Here is a 19,158-nt window from a genome sequence, read left to right as displayed (position 1 = left end):
CTTACCACAAAATGTAACTAAGTAACGCTACTCGTTGCTTTTTTGGGGAGTAACTCAATATTGTAAGGCAGGGGTTCTCAAACTCGGTCCTGTAGGGCCGGTGTCCTGCAGATTTTAACTCCAACTTGCCTCAACACACCTGCAAGGATGTTTCTAGAAAGCCTGGTGAAACCTTGATTAGCTAGCCCAGGTGTGTCTGATTGGGGCTGAAACTAAACTTTACAGGACTTTACAGCCCCTCCAGGGCTGAGTGTGAATCCGTTGTAATGCATTACTTTCAAGAGTAACTTTCCTCAACACTGAAAACAAGTGCATTAGGAAAAATCAGGATGTGTATTCTGTTTTAGGAGCCCGCTATCAGGCGCTGTTGATTCCCGACTGTCCCGGAGCCATGAATGATCTCGCCCACAGCGGGTCCCTCGCACGAATCCTCTCCCACTTCATTTCACAGCAAAGTGAGCATTTCTGCAGATATACTACTAGGGCTGCACAAAATATTGATATTGCATGTGTGAATCCACAATAGTCGCATTACCGGATCTGCAGTGTTGAGTTGGGGTAGTCTACATAACATTGTGAGGTCATTGCAAAGTATGACCTTAGAGCAGGGTTGTCCAATTTTGGTCCTGGAGGGCCGGTGTCCTGCAGATTTTAGCTCCAACTTGCCTCAACACACCTGCATGGATGTTTCTAGAAAGCCTAGTGAGAGCTTGATTAGCTAGCCCAGGTGTGTCTAGTTGGGGTTGGAACTAAACTTTGCAGAACACCAACCCTCCAGAACTGAGTGCCTTGGAGTGATAGTTTGCATGTTTTAAAGCAGTGTTTCTCAACCAGCAAGCAGGACCACCAGCTCTGCACAGTTCCATATCTCCTTAACCAAACACACCTGATTGAGATCATCAGCCTTTAAGCGGATACTGACAGAGCAGTAATGAGTGTGACAGACAAAGGAGACATGCAAAACATGCAGTGCTGGTGGTCCTTCAGGAACGTGGTTGAGAACCACCGTTTTAAAGGGATAGATCTAAGACAGATCATAGATCATTTACTTTCTAAACTAGATATTTTGAAGAAAGCTGAAAACCTGTAAACATTCACCTCCATAGTGGATAAACAAATACTATTAAAGTCAACAGTTACAGATTTCTAACATTTTTTTTAAACATATTTCATGTTCAATACAAGAAAGAAAAAAAAACAAGTAAAGAGTAAGTAAATTTTTAGTTTTGAGTGATCTATCCCTTAAAATCTGTGACTCTGTGAGCATTTCAGGTGAATTTTTACCATTTAGGCACAATTAATTATAACATTTGTATCTTAAAGATTAATTTTATATAATTATTTACGCAATGAGGACTATACAGTGTTATTTTGCATTTGAATATTCAATTTTGGTACTATTAGACTTAACTCTAAAACACTTCATTTGTATGGTTCTCTGTTTTATTTATCTATGCTTGTAATTAATTATATTTTATACAGATACACTCCCTACAAAATCACCCCAGTCGATGTACGATTGTCATCTGTTGAAATTGCATTCCAATCACAATATATAATCGCAGAAAACCAGATATGGCAGTGTCAGTTTTGTTCCAGTGTCATGCAGCCCTATAATATACTGCAGATTTACAGAAAATATGTTTAATTGAGTCACGTTTGTGTGATTGTAGAGCCGGTGTGTGCTGTTGGACAGGGCGTAGCGGCTCTCTGCTGTGCTACTGAGGAGCAAAAGTGGATATTCAGTAGATACAGCATGACTGGGGTGAGTGATGAGAATCAGTGGATTTGTGATGGAATGGCATCAATTTAATAATTCAATGTGATGGGTTTTTTTTTTCAGCCTTCTGTGTTTGAGTTGGTTCGCTCTTCTGAATTTGCCAACTTGCCGCTGATTGTGGAGGATTTTATCAAAGACAATGGCGGCTCTTACACAGGTGCGGTTTCTTTAAAATCGGGTACATTCACTGTGATGTCTGACATTATATTGCTGTATTTCAAATCTTCTGATAGCTTGAAAGTGTGAAATAACTTATTTTCAGTTTGTCCAAGAATAGGGAGGGGTTTTTTTTCTACAGTAGAACACTTAATAAGATTTTGAACTGAAAATGTGACCATGTGTCCGCAGTGAGTGATAAAATACAATAAAAAAGTCAATGTTACCAGGACTTTAAACACAAATTCAAGAGTTCACACTTAGCTGATGACTGATTATAAGCAAGTTTGGCATGCTGCCCCGGGAGAGAGCCCTGAGCTCAAAGGTTCTTGAGCCCTGGGCTCCCTCCCGTTTGGAGGGCGAGAGGGGAGCCTTGAGCTCAGGTAGATCTCGACAACTCCCCCTTGATAAAAACTGATGACTAAAAATTGAATGCTATGAAAAGACATGCTGCATGGTGAGAGATTAACTGTAGTGCAAAATTTAGATTTATCAGTTTACCTGCTGTGCATGTTTTTGGAATGTGGGAGGAAACCGGAGGACCCGGGGAAAACCCACGCAAGCACGGGAAGAACATGCAAACTACACACAGAAACGACCACCGGCCTGTTGAAGGACTAGAACCGGTGACGTTCTTGCTGTGAGGCGACAGTGCTAATCACTGGGCCACCGTGCTGCCCTATGGAGGGAAAGGTGAAGAGGTAGGGGTGGAAGGGGGGATTCTTCAAATCGAAGATGACTGTAGTAAAAAAAAAAAACCTGGCTCTTTATAGTGGGTTAGGAATGGCCTGATTGGTGGCTCATGCATGCTAATGCAGAACCAGCCGTGTTCAATCATAATCACGTGCTTCTCTCGAAATTAGTTTATGAATAAACCTCACAAAACACATGCTAAACAAAAGTTGGTTAATCAAGGTCTTATGACGTGAAACATTTGTTTTTAAAAAAGTAACAACATTGGTATCTTTCATCCACTGCCTCAGCAAAGTTAGTTTTGTGTTCGCACACATTCAGACTTTCTCCTTGATAAAATAATTTCAAAAAATAGTCTTTGGAAAGTCTAAATAGGGAAATAATATTAGCAGCCAATGACTAACAAAGTACAACATTGCTCAGTCAATTAAATAGTGCTAATGTTGTTTTAAAGTCTTGCATGCAATTTCTGACTGAATAATCAAAGTTCCATGCATGACAAACAATATAGGAGGCTTGTAACAAGTTGTTACTGTTAAAAACTGAACAACTTTACCTCAACCCTCAGCAAATTGTCCTGAGCACAGTGAATTACACTTGTAGCATCATGTGCTTGTAAACAACTTTTAATAGTTGCAGAATCATAAGTACAAATGCCATTTAATGAACAAAAATACACCTCAATAGCTAACAGGTCAAAAAGCTTAGGCTCTAAATTGTTGTAAATTAGCCGTTTGCTAATTGATGAGTTTTTAATTCAAGTGTACTTGAATTAATTTGGTAGTTTTGTGGCTAATTTATAGTGAAACATTTAGCTTTGGTTGTCATAAAATAAAATGGATTCATTAATCTATTTTAAAATCTGAAGAACAAATCAAGAACAATTAAAATATGTAATTCTGCGTTTCTTTTTAGCAGAAAGTTCTTCTCAAGAGTTTATTTTTTCTTGCTAACTACCTAGCTTTTGTCATTGAATGGCTATCCTGAGGTAAATTTGTTAGCTACTGTTTAATCACGTACGCTATTGAGCAGTTTGTTAACCAACACATTTTTGACAATATTCAACATACCTTTTGGTGTTCGTTCATGTTTCTTGCCTACTTTAAACCACTGGAAGTAATAAATAAATAAGAGATGACTTCCGATTTCTTCCAAAAGCGATGTGTCGCGGTCACGCGCACACTAAAAGAGCGCCAAAACGGCATTGTTTGAAACGGACTGAAAATAAATTTTCATCAGCATTATGACGATTTTATTTTTGTGACTTCTGTTTAATCTTCGCATTTTTATGTTAAGATTCGTTTTTGTTTCGAACTAAATTAAATCCCTGAATTCCTTCACAGCCAGCATCGAGGACGCCGTTCACGTCGTCCTGGACCGCCATCTTATCACGGGGCAGAACATTCAGTCCACAACAGCGGCCGTCAATAACCTGATTCTGCTCTGTAACAACAGATAAACGCTTCAGCGGTTATGAACAAGGGACCAAAGTTAACAAAGTCATCACGTTTTGAATTGAAAGCACACACACACTGACAAACATGAAATCATTCCATTATCACTCCAAATATATTACATCCACATATATTTCTCCAGAGTTCAAAGAAGTGTTACACTTTCGAATAAGGTTGTATTAGTTCATGTTAGTTAGTGATTTACTAACAAGAACAATACATTTATTATTCATTACCATTCATAAAGTTGTTCTTGTTAACTTTTAAACAACTCAAGTTGTTTAGCAAGCATGAATTTGGACTCTCCGAATGCATAAATCATGGACATATCAATTTAAATTCGGATGTTTTGTCTGTGTATAAAATATGAATGTGTGATCTGAAGTGAGATTCATAGATTTAGACGAGCTTTATAAATAAACAACTGGATGCCACTGCAGTAAAAAGCAGTGTTTTTACCTCAAAGTTGATAATAAAACAGAAATAATTAAAGTGGAATATTTTAACTTTGAACCTTCTGACTAACATTTGTGATATTCATTAATTTCAATCTTTGGTTACTGAGTGTTGTGTTGTGGGTAAAACTTTTGAACAGTCTCAAAGTGTAAGATGATGCAGGAAATCCTGTGCATGTCTTGTTGATTTGTTCTGAGATACTTGCTGCTTTTGATTAACATCCAATAATAATCTTGTGCTTCTGTAATATGCTAAAATCTGGAAAAAAAAAAAGAAAGAGGAATCCACAAATGTGCGAAGTGCAGTATTGCGAACATAATACAGTATGAAGAAATTAAATCTGTATCAAGTGGAATTAATTGCATTCCTAAAAGGTAAATAAATGATGACACATAATTAAAAATAATTTTATTGGCATGCTCAACAACTGAATTGGTCATAAATATCTGAAGTGCTCTGATAAATCACACTTTATTATTTGGAAGATGGAGATCAGGTCACAAAAGATCGTAGAAATAATCCAGTCCTTGTCCCAATTCCCACATGGAAATTCCTGTTCCCAATTCTGCTGCCAAAGAGATACGAAGCTGGAGAAACTAGAGGAGAAAGAGAAATATAAGTAAATAATACCCACAATCCACTGTGATGTTTTGTACTATTATTCACCATCACAAAGTTACCTTTAAAGTGGGGTAGTAAACGACATGCTTTACTCCATTATTCCTGCAAACACATAAATAAATCGTTTTAAGATTTGCTCTCTGATACTATGATTAAAAGTGAGCTTATTGTATAAACAGCCAAATTTCCACTGTCAGACCAGTGCGAGCCAGGGGGTTTAATCAGGCCATGCCAATAACCTGGGAGACTGAGCAGTGAGGCCGAAATCATGTCGTGTTTCCACTGTTGGGACAATAGTTTGCAATGCATCATGCAAACCCCGCCCCCAGAACATCCCCCAAATCAAATGTCACACAACCCACCCAGTTCAGCGAGAATCAGGCAGATTAAGCACACCATCACGAAATAATTAAAATGAAGACAACCGAAACTAAGAAATTACACGTTACTGTACAGCATTACATTATTATGTCTATACCAAGCGGCAACCTCCCGCTCTCTCTCAGGAAGCCAATACGGAAGTAACTAAAACTGCAATTCATCCGAAATTCCGCTAGTCCTGCCCGCTCCTGGCTCCAAAACAGAGCAAATTTCAATTGAGCCCACTGTCAGAATGGCCAACTTCACAGCAGAAAAAAAGGTGTTTACAGCCTGGTACAAAAAAAGATTTTGGTTAATACAGCTAATATTACCCTTCATGACAACTGTGAGGGGGGTGAATTTTTTTATAACTCATCCGTTTCCTTTATATTAAGTTATATTAAGTTTGCATAATTAAGGGCGTGGCCACTTGAGTGACAGCTAGGTCTCACTGGTCGCCGTCACGTCACCTCAGCTGAATCCTGCAGATTAGCCACTGAACTCGGCATAATTATCGTATTTCTGTGTTGTTTTATGTGGCTTTACACAGTCGACTGTCTTTTGGACTTGTTTCCTACATTTATGCGATGGAATGTCATGCTGAGTGCACTTAATTGTGCTCACAAACCATTCACGTGGCCTCCGTTTACCATGTGAGTAAAGTTATATACTTATATACCATCTCTGTACATGTATTAGTTTTATTTTAGATCATTTATCGTTTATTGTTTATATTTAGAGCTGTAATGCACTCCAGAATCTGTCAGATTGATTAGCTGTAGGCTCTAGAACAGTCATCCGAAGTGTTGTCATACAGTGTTATGCTGGATTTCATCAATAGTCTTGCATTTACTAACACAGACTATATCTGAAGGGTTTGGAAGTAATTCGCGTTTTCCTCCTGTTGAAAAACGTCATAAGAACAATGTTTAGTGGCTCTGTGTATTACAGCAGTGTTTTTAAAAGGCTAAACACTTTATTGATATAGTGTACAACCAAGCACAAGTGGTCAGAATACAAACGAGTCACAGGTGATAAAGTATTAAGCGTTTCTCCCAAAGTAAAGTGTGTCTGAACCAGGTCCAAGCTAAATGCAGCATGCGTCTGTAGCTCCGCTCACTCTCCGCCTCTTTGCCCTTGTTTGGTATCCCGCCGTGGGTGTGATGACGCACAAACAAAATGGCGACGGTTGGCCGCGCCTACTTGTGGCTTCTTTTGCGCTCTTTAGAAACCTATGGGTGACGTCACGGATACTACGTCCATATATTTTACAATCTATGGTCTATACACATAAGCCTACGAATTTTCATTCATTATATTCGTTTACTCGCCGACCGACTGTTGGCATCGAGTGGTCTCGCCACTAATGGAGGGATGACCCAGAGCACCATCGATGATGTAATCGCACATAATATGGCGCATGTACTCATGTGTGCGATCGATCGGAAACAAACGTAATTGCTGCACACCATCTTTACCAGACTCAGGCAAACTCCGCCTCTGCTATTACTCCACCCTGAAGCCCCATCTTTGGCTCAAGGTATTTGGGCCTAAGGAAGTCCCGCTTTGGCCCGATCAGGCCCCAGATGTGACTGGAAACGTGGCTATTGTAAACTTTGCATCAGATCAATTATATTACTATTCGGAGATAGGTCTGGCCATTTCTGTGTGATTTGCATTAGATGGTGTACGTGTGTTTGACCTTTTATAATTGAAGAAATGTTCTCCGGTATTTTCGTCCCACTGCAGTTTGGGTTTCACTTCCTTCAGCAGCTCAATATACCTGTGTGAACATGAAGATTAAATATGAACTTCTGTTCTGACAGCTACTATCATCTCAAATGAAGAGATGAAAGCACCTGAACATGTTCAGTTTACAGAATATAGACACAATTGTGCTTTACTCAACCACAAAACTGGATTATTTCAGATTCAAGACAAAAAAAAAAACTACATAATTAAATGCAACTTTTAGCTAATTGAAAGTTTATTTGCCAAGGCATTTTTAAGCACAACTGAATTCATAAACTAATATACATTTTAATAACAATGAAATATGAAATCTATTATGTTCAATGCAGTTAATGCATTTAGCTAATTTGATGCTTATATTTAAATAATTCACTATAGTTAAAGTCAAACAAATCAAATTTTTAAAGATTAAAACTTTTTAATGACATGAAAAACTCGAGTATAAAACTTTACCATAAAATGAGATTTTTCGGTCTCATCAAAACAAACAAAAAAAAATTGTTAACTATCTTACAAAAAAACTCATGATAACGGTCCAAAAAGTAGTGGCCCATATTTATATGTTAGGAAAAAATATGAGATAAAAATGTAAAAAAAATAGCAAAAATGTAGAGAAACAAAAAATATATAAATAATTAAAAAAAAAAACTATTTTACATGAATTTAAATGTTTAAAATATTTTAATGAATATATATCTGTTTTATTAAAATGCACCAAAGTATATGAACTATAGCCACTGATAAATGGATAAAAATATTCTTTTTCAAAATGGGATAAAAGTATATATAAAATTCATACAATAGTTTTAGAACAACTTTGAGGAAACGTGACGATCCACTTCAAATGTTGTCTGCATAAGTCAAACGTACATCTAAATATATATACAGTTGAAGTCAGAATTATTAGCCCCCCTGAATTATTTTTTCTCTGTTTTCTGTTTAACAGAGAGATTTTCTTCAACACATTTCTAATCATAATAGTTTAAATAACTCATCTCTAATAACTGATTTATTTTATCTTTGCCACGATGACAGTAAATAATATTTGACTAGATATTTTTCAAAACACTTCTATACAGCTTAAAGAGGCTAATAATTATGTCCTTAAAATGGTGTTAAAATTTTTAAACTGCTTTTATGTTAGCCGAAATAAAGCAAATAAGAAGAAAAAATATTATCAGACATACTGTGAAAATTTCCTATATAAAATATAAAAATATTCTATAATTTTATATTCAAATTCATTATAATTTTGAGCTTATTTTAAAAATAAGCTGTAAATATAACACTTGAAGGTAAAAACGCATCATGGTAAATATGGTTGAATATGTTGAATAATTTTAACCTGAGAGACAAATTAAAAAAACAATGTACCTGGCACCCAGCAGTGGCTCCGCTCCGCCATGGCTGCTGAAGTCCAGTCCGTACATGTTGAGTCCCAGCAGGATTTTGTGTCTCCACTGGTTCTCGGGAGCGAGCTGAAGGACACACTCTCTGACCCACGGCAGCGGAGCGCTTGGACCTGGCCTGAAACACAACACCATCACAGAGAAAATGAACCGGAAGCTGTGACAGTGTTTCTTTTTTCTAGAAAAACTAAATATTAAAAGAGAAAACAGTGGGTGTGGCTTGTTTTGTTCAACTGGGAGCTGATTGGATGTAGTAAAGAAGGCATTTTATTTAGAAAGATGGGAACAGGATTTGGGGAGAGTTTTTACAACCTCATCCTCCTCCACATTTCTGTTTGTTGCCAAAACTGACAGCTGGAGGGGCTCAAATGTTAGCGGGAAATGGACGTTTGTAAAATTTCAGTATTGATTGGTATTGAATTCCAGTATCGTTAAAACCCTTGTGTTATCAGAAGGTGAACTGAAACTGGTGTGTGACTGCAAGGCATGATGGGATTTGTAGCTTGGGGGAAAGACAGCACTGCTGGTGATTATAACAATACAAAACACATAGTAACAAGTAAATAATTTTAATGGTTTAGCTAATCATTTAATTATTTGGGGGCGAGGATTTTGTTGTCTATTAAAGAATGTGATCTCTATTTTGAAACAGCAAAATCACGTTTCCACATTTATCTAGAATCGTCCAGCGATACAGTCTTAATTAAATTACAATAGCATCTCAATCGTAAGGGTGTCACGATCCTTCAAATCCTCGATTCGATTACATTTTCGATTCTAAAGGCACAATTCGATTTTCGATTATGAATAACTAATTATTTAATGACCAATTAATTATTTGTAGCCTAACGCTTAAACTACCTGACCTGCATGGTCTTTGTTTTACCCATAAACAAATCATACAGTAAATGAATAAAGGCAAGATACACACATGATTACCACCTGTCAATCACTTTTTCTGCGGGACTCGTGAATAGGCAGTGATCTGTGTCGTTATAATGGCGTCGGTAAAAAAAGACGCACAACCAACAGGAACCAGCCAACAGTATCTGAGGTGTTTGCTAAAATGACTAAGTACAAGTGAGTGAAAGACTGAAGCAGTCCTCTGACTGCCTGGACCTGCTGTCTCGAGCGCATGGCTGCGAGTGCGTCTGTGTGTGTGTGTCACGTGATGTGCATTTTCAGAGGTAGAGAGGAAGGAGGGCTGCTCAGAAATGCTCCACGCCACTGTGGATGTCAAATCGTTGTCGTTCTAAAATGCCATTTAAAAACAAAGACAGTGTAAACAGGGCCTGAGTGTGTACTTTTCGCGAGCGGATTTGCAACGGGGGCGGGCGGAGGATCGCGATGCCTGTGTTGTCTATCGGACGAACTGTACATAATGCGTACATAGCAGAGCTTGCAAAACTGTGTTTTTTTTGTCGACAACACAAACGTTGTCAACATAACTCACTGGAAATCCAAAATGCTTACACACCGGCGACTTCATTGAAAGAGGAGAGGGTTTAAGTTCTGTCGACGGGTCTCCTGCTTCTGCAGTTTAACAAGCACTTCAACAAGTCTGTTTTTTCCCCGCTTGGCAAGCCAAGCTGACGTGACATGGGGGCGTGGCAGCATCGACGATTCTATTTTTTGATTCGATAATCGAAATTGAGCATAAATTTTGATCGATTTCGATTAAAAATCAAAATCGTGACACCCCTACTCAATCGTCCTGGAATCGCATTGACAGAAAATAAAGCACCGTCTGACCTGCCGGGTCCTGAGTAATCGTAGGTCATCAGACTGAAGGCGTCCACCACCGGTGCCAGTTTCTCAAAATCATCCCGTCCAAACATGCCCGGCTGACCAGTGCTGAACATGACAAAGAAACACATTCAAATCAGAGAGCTATGAATGCTGGGAAAAACAAAACAAAAAAATGTGTGTAATTTATACCCCGGTGCGACTGATGGAGGGATGACCAGCACACAGGTCAATTTCCCAGCATTCAGAGTCTCACACAGGTGAGTGACCAGGTGCACCAGCTCTCTGAAACACACACACACACACACACAGTGATTCAATATCAGAATATTATTATGAATGATCTTCTACAAATCAGGCTTTGCAGGATAAAATTTGATCTATTTTTAATAATAACAAAAATACATTTAATTATTATTCATGTATACATCTAAATGATTTACATATTTTTCAAAAATGTTTTTTTAATTTAATTAAAATCTCACGGCAAGTCAGTATTTTTAGGTAAAAGGAATTCAGCTGGAGTTTGTGTATAGATAAACCCATAGTTTTAATTTAATATTTATTTACATACTAAGACAGCTTTAATGTTATTTTTCATTTTAATTAGTACAATTTTGACATGTTTTCTATATTTCTATTTATCTAGCATTTATTTTAGTGCAAGTAATTTTTTTGCCACTGACTAAATGGGCCCTATCATCATACACCCGGCACAATACATGTTTGTATTAATATAGTGTAGCTTTTTCAGTTAATTCATAACAACTTGCTTTTGTATAATGTTATTATTATTAGCAGTATTATTTATTATATGCATATTTATATTTGTTTTATTAAAAACAAGCTTAGATTTGTCCACCTGTTTGACCATATGAGGCACAGCATGTGTATTTGGAAATAACAGAGTTTTTTGAGCACACTTCGTTATTATTGTTCATTTATTCGTTTGCTGGAAATTAGAACTGAATTTAGAAATAGTTTTGAAACAAATCTTTGTATGTAATTAAATTATATACATAGGCTAATGGATGTCTACGTAGCCTACAACCTCGTTTCCTTATCCACAAAAGAGAGAAAGTGAAAGTAAAGGTCAATTCGAGGAGGCTCGTTCTTTATTCTTGTGCTGCAGATGCTCTGTTTAACTGTTTTCTCACTAGTGAATCGTTCAGTTTTTCCAATTACAAAGTCCACCATGTTATAGCAAATGCGCCATGGCATGACGCAACAAACTCTTAAAGGGAATGGGAAATGAGATGCTGATTAGTTTATTCTCATAACACACCTATAACTCGTTAATACAATATACACAGCCTTGTTAGACCATGCGCCGCGGCGCAGAGTCTATTTTTCCATCCTTAAAATAGCAAAAGTCAATTCAGACACGCCCTTAATGCTTCTGTGCCATGCGCTTTAGACTTTGTGACTAAATCTTTAAAATAGAGCCCAATCTCAGTAAGTCGACATTTATCTATTTTTTTGTTGTTGCTTTTTTTGAGTTAACATGCACACAGTCTTACTTTCTTTTGTTTCCTCCAAGCTGACTCCATAACTCCAGTGTGTATCCATCAAATCCTTCAGCCTGACGAGAAAAATCACAGTCAGCGTTTCCTCACCATCACCAAATAATACTATTTTATGAATTGGAGAGCTTGAGCGCATATCCACAATCAGTCATTTTAGTTGTTTTGCTATCAGTCACAAAACACACACACAAATGCAGCACATATATCCATATTCACAGCACCTTAGCCACCTCCAGCGCCTCTCGACCCAACTCCTCCATCTCGTCCTCGCTGTCCAGAACACTCATATAATCCTGATACGACCATCCATCAAATAGCAGCCGAGGAACTGAGAGAAACACACACTGACAACCTGATACTTTCAGCTAATGATGATCAACCTCAATGACTTCAAACACACACTCACGCATTTTGTTTTTCTTATTGGCTTTCCTCACAGCTTTGACCCAACCTGCGAACAGATGAGCTTTATTAGTTCCTCTTTTTCCGTGATGTATGATTACTAGTCGAGCTGTAGCAAAAAATCTAATTGAGAAAAGATTCTGCATCAATTCAGAGACTTCCTGTGTACATTGTGACTCTCTCATGAATTTTGAGCTTAGTTTTAATAGCAGATAGCATTGGGAAGCCTAGAACGCCATCTGCTGTTAACAATGGACTAGCCTAGTATGTCATCTACTATTAAAAACTAGCCTAGAGATCATCTGCTGTTAAAAACTAGCCTAGAGCGCCATTTCCTGTTAAAAACTAGCCTAGAGCGCCATCTGCTACTAAAACTAGCATAGAGCACTATCTGATGTTAAAAACTAGCCTAGAGCGACATCTGCTGTTAAAAACTAGCCTAAAGCAACATCTGTTGTTGAAAACTTGTGTAGAGCGCTATCTCCTATTGAAACTAGCCTAGAGCGCCATCTGCTGTTCTAGCCTAGAGCAACATCTGCTGTTAAAAACTAGCCTAGAGCGCCATTTCCTGTTAAAAACTAGCCTAGAGCGCCATCTGCTATTAAAACTAGCATAGAGCACTATCTGATGTTAAAAACTAGCCTAGAGCGACATCTGCTGTTAAAAACTAGCCTAAAGCAACATCTGTTGTTAAAAACTTGTGTAGAGCGCTATCTCCCATTGAAACTAGCCTAGAGCGCCATCTGCTGTTAAAAACTAGCCTAGAGCAACATCTGATGTTAAAAACTAGCGTAGAGCACCATCTGCTATTAAAACTAGCCTAGAGCACTATCTGATGTTAAAAACTAGCCTAGAGCGCTATTAAAAATGCTATTAAAAGCGCTATTAAAAACTAGCCTAGAGCACCGTATGCTATTTCAAACTAGCCAAGAGCACTGTCTGCTATTAAAAACTGCTATTACAAACTAACTTAGAGCACCATCTGCTGATAAAAACTAGCCTCGAGCACCACCTGCTTTAAAAAACTAGTCCAAAGCACCATCTGACGTTAAAAACTAGCCTTGAGCGCCATCTGCTGTTAAAAACTAGCCTAGAGCGCCATCTGCTGTTAAAAACTAGCCTAGAGCGCCATCTGCTGTTAAAAAATTGCCCAGAGCATCATCTGCAGTTAAAAAGTAGCCTAGAGCACCATCGATTGTTCAAAACTAGCCTAAAGCGCCATCTGTCTTTAAAACTAGCCTAGAGCACCACTTGCTGTTAAAAACTAGCCTAGAGCACCATCTGTCGTTAAACACTAGCCTAGTGCGCCATCTGCTGTTAAAAACTAGCCTAGAGCGCCATCTGCTGTTAAAAACTAGCCTAGAGCGCCATCTGCTGTTAAAAACTAGGCTAGAGCGCCATCTGCTGTTAAAAAATTGCCTAGAGCGTCATCTGCAGTTAAAAAGTAGCCTAGAGCGCCATCTGCTGTTAAAAAATAGCCTGAGCGCCATCTGTTGTTAAAAACTAGCCTAGAGTACCATCGATTGTTCAAAACTAGCCTAAAGCGCCATCTGTCGTTAAAAACTAGCCTAGAGCACCACTTGCTGTTAAAAACTAGCCTAGAGCACCATCTGTCGTTAAAAACTAGCCTAGAGCACCACTTGCTGTTAAAAACTAGCCTAGAGCACCATCTGTCGTTAAACACTAGCTTAGTGCCACATCTGCTGTTAAACACTAGCATAGAACGCCATCTGCTGTTAAAAACTAGCCTAGAGCGCCATCTGCTATTAAAAACTAGCGTAGGGTGCTATTTGCTGTTAAAAACTAGCCTAGAGCACCATCTGCAGTTAAAAACTAGCCTAGAGCACCATCTGCTGTTAAAAACTAGCCTAGAGCATTGTCTGCTATTAAAACTAGCCTAGAGCACCATCTGCTGTTAAAAACTAGCCTAGAACATTGTCTGCTTTTAAAACTAGCCTAGAGCACCATCTGCTGTTAAAAACTAGCCTAGAGCATTGTCTGCTATTAAAACTAGCCTAGAGCACCATCTGCTGTTAAAAACTAGCCTAGAGCATTGTCTGCTATTAAAACTAGCCTAGATTTATCTCCACAGCTTTAACAGAGTTGTATGAAGGTGTTCAGACCAGGGTCGTGGTCATGCAGGCCGGTAATGTGGAAGCTCTCTGGTCCCCTCCGTCTCAGCTGGAGCCACACTGGAGACACAGACGTCAGCTTGGGGCCAAACAGCTTAGCGATGTCATATCCATGAGAATTCCACTTATCAGAGGGAAAATGAATAGATTCAAAAAAGAGAGAGACGGCTTGATGGATAGGCAGATAGATTTACAACAGACAGATAGATAAATGGATGGATGGATGGATGGATGGATGGATGGATGGATGGATAGGTTAGATGGATGTTAATATGGTCAGATTGATAGATGGATAATGGATGGATAGGTAGACAGAAATGGATGATGGATGGACGGACAGACGGGACGGATAAATGGACAGATAGATGAGAAATAAATGGATGGATAGATTGATGATGGACAGTGGATATATGAATAGATAGAGGACAATAAATAAGCTGATGGATGGAATGATGGATGGATAGATAGATGATTGACAGATGGATAGAGAGATTGATGAATGGATAGGAGATTGATGAAAATATGGAGAGATGAACAACATGACAGATGTTGTTGGACAACAGAGAGAAAGACATGAATGGACTGATAGATGAATGGATGGATGGAGGGATGGATAGAGAGATGGATAGTTAGATAGATATAAATAGATGGATGGATGGATAGATAGATGGATAGATAGATATAAATAGATAGATGGATGGATGAACGGATGGATGGATTGATGGACGGATAGATGGATGGATGGATGGATGGAGAGAGAGTGAGAGGGAGAGAGAAATGGATGGATGGATGGATGGACGGACAGATAGATGGATCGATGGATAGACAGATGGCAGACAAAATAATGGACGAATAGGTGGATGTAAAGAATGGATAGATCTGATGGACAATACAGATGGAGGGATGATGGACAGATGGACAGATAAATAGATAGATAGATAGATAGATAGATAGATAGATGGATGGATGGATGGATGGATGGATGGATGGATGGATGGATGGATGGATGGATGGATGGATGGATGGATAGGTGGGTGGGTGGGTGGGTGGATGGATGGATGGATGGGTGGGTGGGTGGATAGATAGATGGATGGATGGATGGATGGAGGAATGTCAGACAAATGGATAGATGAATGGAAGGATCGACAGATGGACGATGGATATGTAGACAGACACTCACAGGTGTGATGTATCCCAGCACTGCGCCTTTAAATTGCCTTGTATTGATGCACTGATGACAGAACCTTTTCTCTTCTCTCACGATGTCCCTCCACTGAGGGTCTGTCACCACCAGACCCCGATCCTGTGCAGGACGTTCCGCCACTGAGCTCTGCAGAAACACACACACTTAAAAACACAAAATAAAAGTCATAAAATATTTAAAGCTAACAGAATATTGAGTAGGAGGTGGAGCTTTCATTTTTGTGCATCATAGCAAACTAACAGTAAAAGGGGCGTGGCTAAGAATATTGCTATGGAAGCCCTCAATTCAATTCTGAATTTTGACAGATTACCAAAACATTTTTTTTCTCTCAGTGGATTAACTTGCACTCATTAATTACTCCATTTAATAATAGCAATGTGAGCTAACAAAATAAAAATTGTACATTTTCAATTCACATGGACTTTAAAAACGGGCATCCCACAGAAATCTCGCACACACGTCAGCTGAGTAAAGCTGAGTAAAACTGTTCCCAGGTCAGTCTCACCTCTGCCTCCTGAACCTTACTGGCTTTTTTGGCATCAGTCTTTGACAATGTGCTTCTGACAACAGGAAGCAGCAAACAGACAAGCAGAAATGTCCAATCTGCTCTCATTTCCGCGCCTCTGCTGTCTGAGGAGACACACATACAGACCATGACGCTGTGTATACACTGTTTAATATGCTATATAAACACTGCAGGAAATTAATACGGTATCAGCATTTGATATTAATAGTACAGTATGGTACCGTCCTAGTATCAATGAGGTAACGTTAAAACTGGCGTTTGCATCTTGACTGTCATAAAGCAACCGAAGTGCAGCATTAAAAGCACATGTGCTGCTGATTATCGCAATGAAACATGTCGATTTCATCTGCTGAGACAAACCCATTCACTCACCCGAGTATGTGTCTAATATGAGCGTTTAATCTGCGCTTTAAATGATCATGATATTCAGCATAGATGATGTGGACGTTCAGGTTTGACAGACTGTGTGCTTTTAATGTCACGTGACTGAAAAAGCTGTACGTGTCAAAATAAAAGTCCCCCCCCTTCTTGAGTGATTCGTTTGCTTTTTTCGGGACAAAAAAAACAACTACACTGTAAAAAAAAATGCTGGGATCCACACGATCGATTTGTGTTGGGACAACATGAAGGAATAAAGTTAGCTTATTTTTATTTAGTTATTTATTTTACAAAATGAAGTGGATTGAACATGGAACAATTAAGTTGTCCTAAACTTGTCCTAACTTATTTTTACTTTTTAAGTAGTTTGAACAAACAGCAAATATCATTTTTTTTAATGGTATAATATTTTTTAAAAGCTGAAATCTACAAATAAAAATAAATGTAATGACGGTTTCTACAGCTAAACATCCTGTCAGGCGTATTAATAATGATATTAATTCAATGACATCAAAAGGCTCAGCATGCTGGCTTCCACACGGCCGATTTGTGTTGGGACAACATGAAGAAATTAAGTTAGCTTATTGGTTTTTTTTTACCAATTAAAGTGGATTAAACATTGAACAACTAAACTGTCTTCAAAAAAACCCTCAAGATTTGTGTTGTTTTAGCTTATTTTTAGTTTTCAAGAAGTTTAAACAATCAGCAAACGTCGTTTTTGAGCATATAACACTTAAGCTAAAAATTGCAGCTGATAATATGTGTAATAATGGTTTCTACAGCAAAACATCTTGTCAGACGTATTTATAATAATAATTAATTCAATGACATTAAAAGGCTCAGCATGCTGGGTTCCACACGGTCGATTTGTGTTGGGGCAACATGAAGTAATTAAGTTAGCTTATAGTTTTTTACAAACTGAAGTGGATTGAACACGAGTTGTCCTCAAAAAAAAAAAAAAAAAAAAAAAACAAGAATTTTGTTGTTTTTAGCTTATTTTTACTTTATAAGTAGTTCGAACAATCAGCAAACGTCATTTTTTAAGCGTTTAATATTTTTTTAAGCTGAAATCTACAAATAAAAATACTTATAATAACAGTTTTTCTGACTCAAACTCAACTTTATTATCCCGCTTAGGGAAATTAAAATAGCACCAAGGTGCCATAACACGGGCAAAGTTTTATCTCCCTCCCCCCTGGACTCATTTAACAACCTAATGGCCACCATTATAAAAGAATTTCTAACTCTATTTGTCCTGCAAATAGTAACTCTAAAACGACGACGATGGCAACAGCTGAAACACAGAGTACAACGGGTGATCCGGGGTGCATATAATACCCAGAGCTCTCTTTAAAACACCAGTGTGGTAAATTACCGTTGGGCCAGTTTGGTTAAAAACAATGATCTTGCCTGCCACCTTCACCAGGCTACTCAACCTGTTCTTGTTTGACACACTCAGATTACCATACCAAGTTACAATGCAAAAAGATAAAACAGATTCAATAAATTGTTTATAAAACAGTGTCATCATAGAGGTGCAAACCTGAAACGATCCAAGTTTCCTCAGAAAAAAAAAAAAACAGTCTTTGTTGGACTTTTTTTACAGACAGCCTAGGTGTGAAATGTTGAAATGTCAACATATTGTCAATAACCACCCCTAGATTTTTTGTGTCCACAGTTTCTACAGCAAAACATAATGTCAGACGTATTTATAATGATATTAATTCAATGACATCAAAAGGCTCAGCATGCTGGCTTCCACATGGAGGATTTGTGTTGGGACAACATGAAGGAATTAAGTTGGCTTATTGTTTTTTTTACAAATTGAAGTGGATTAAACATGACACAACAAAGCTGTCCTGTTGTTTCAGCTTATTTTTTCTTTTTAAGTAGTTTGAACAAACAGTAAACAATTTCTTGAACGTATAATACTGTTTTGCTTAAAACTGCAACTAAAAATATGAGTAATAACGATTCCTACAGCAAAACATCTAGTCAGGTGTATTTATAATACTAATACAATGACATCAAAAGGCTCAGCATCAAATGTAATTCTGTATGACAGCTTTATTGTTGTATAAACATGTTTTAAATTCAGGTCAGGATAATATGGGAGCTCATTTTGACAAATATCTGTTACACTGAATAACAATTATTTCACCAATAATAGACTCTTAATTCATTAATTTATGAACTGATTTACTTTAATAAATACACACACACACACACGTTTGTTTTTGTGAAAAGTGGGGACATTACATAGACTTCCATTCATTTTATACAGCCCAAACCGTACATTATATTGCTCTCACCCCACCCCTAAACCCAACCATCACAGGAGACTGTGTGCAGCTTTACTCTCTGATTAAACTCATAATGTGGGATTTATAAGCCTTTTGAGAAATGAGGACGTCACCAATGTCCTCATATTTCACCTGCTTTTTGTAATACCTGTGTCATACCCATGTCATTATACAGATTTATGTCCTGATATGTCACAAAAACACGTACACTCACACACACACGCGCATATAAATCATAAAAAGATGACTAGAGGCAGGTT

General features: G+C 38.0%; 2 protein-coding genes across 8 annotated transcripts in view; one reads left to right on the top strand and one right to left on the bottom strand.

Annotated features, from left to right (window-relative positions):
* Window positions 1–4,943, top strand: part of gatd1 (glutamine amidotransferase class 1 domain containing 1) — a 7,325-nt gene extending 2,382 nt beyond the window's left edge. The window contains 4 exon segments of one of the 2 annotated variants that reach the window (NM_001037118.2): window positions 348–455; window positions 1,674–1,765; window positions 1,844–1,937; window positions 3,973–4,943. In NM_001037118.2, the coding sequence (NP_001032195.2) occupies window positions 348–455; window positions 1,674–1,765; window positions 1,844–1,937; window positions 3,973–4,088 (410 nt within the window). In that variant the 3' untranslated portion in view covers window positions 4,089–4,943. 2 annotated transcript variants of the gene reach the window in all.
* On the bottom strand, window positions 4,933–16,701 carry chid1 (chitinase domain containing 1). 6 transcript variants are annotated; one of them, XM_073941822.1, is made up of 13 exons: window positions 16,590–16,701; window positions 16,197–16,321; window positions 15,668–15,834; window positions 14,479–14,611; window positions 12,360–12,404; window positions 12,175–12,281; window positions 11,948–12,009; window positions 10,620–10,712; window positions 10,434–10,535; window positions 8,647–8,799; window positions 7,223–7,303; window positions 5,220–5,262; window positions 4,933–5,135 (listed from the first exon to the last, which is right to left on the bottom strand). In XM_073941822.1, the coding sequence occupies exons 5-13, from the start codon at window positions 12,361–12,363 to the stop codon at window positions 5,037–5,039; spliced, it is 744 nt and encodes a 247-aa protein (XP_073797923.1). In that variant the 5' UTR covers window positions 12,364–12,404; window positions 14,479–14,611; window positions 15,668–15,834; window positions 16,197–16,321; window positions 16,590–16,701; the 3' UTR covers window positions 4,933–5,036.
* Between the last annotated feature and the right edge of the window lie 2,457 nt (window positions 16,702–19,158).

This window comes from Danio rerio, chromosome 25 (assembly GCF_049306965.1).
Source record: "Danio rerio strain Tuebingen ecotype United States chromosome 25, GRCz12tu, whole genome shotgun sequence".
In the NCBI taxonomy this organism is placed as follows: Eukaryota; Metazoa; Chordata; class Actinopteri; order Cypriniformes; family Danionidae; genus Danio; species Danio rerio.
The sequence above is the reverse complement of the archived record's forward strand: the minus strand, read 5'-3'. Positions and strand labels throughout refer to the sequence as shown.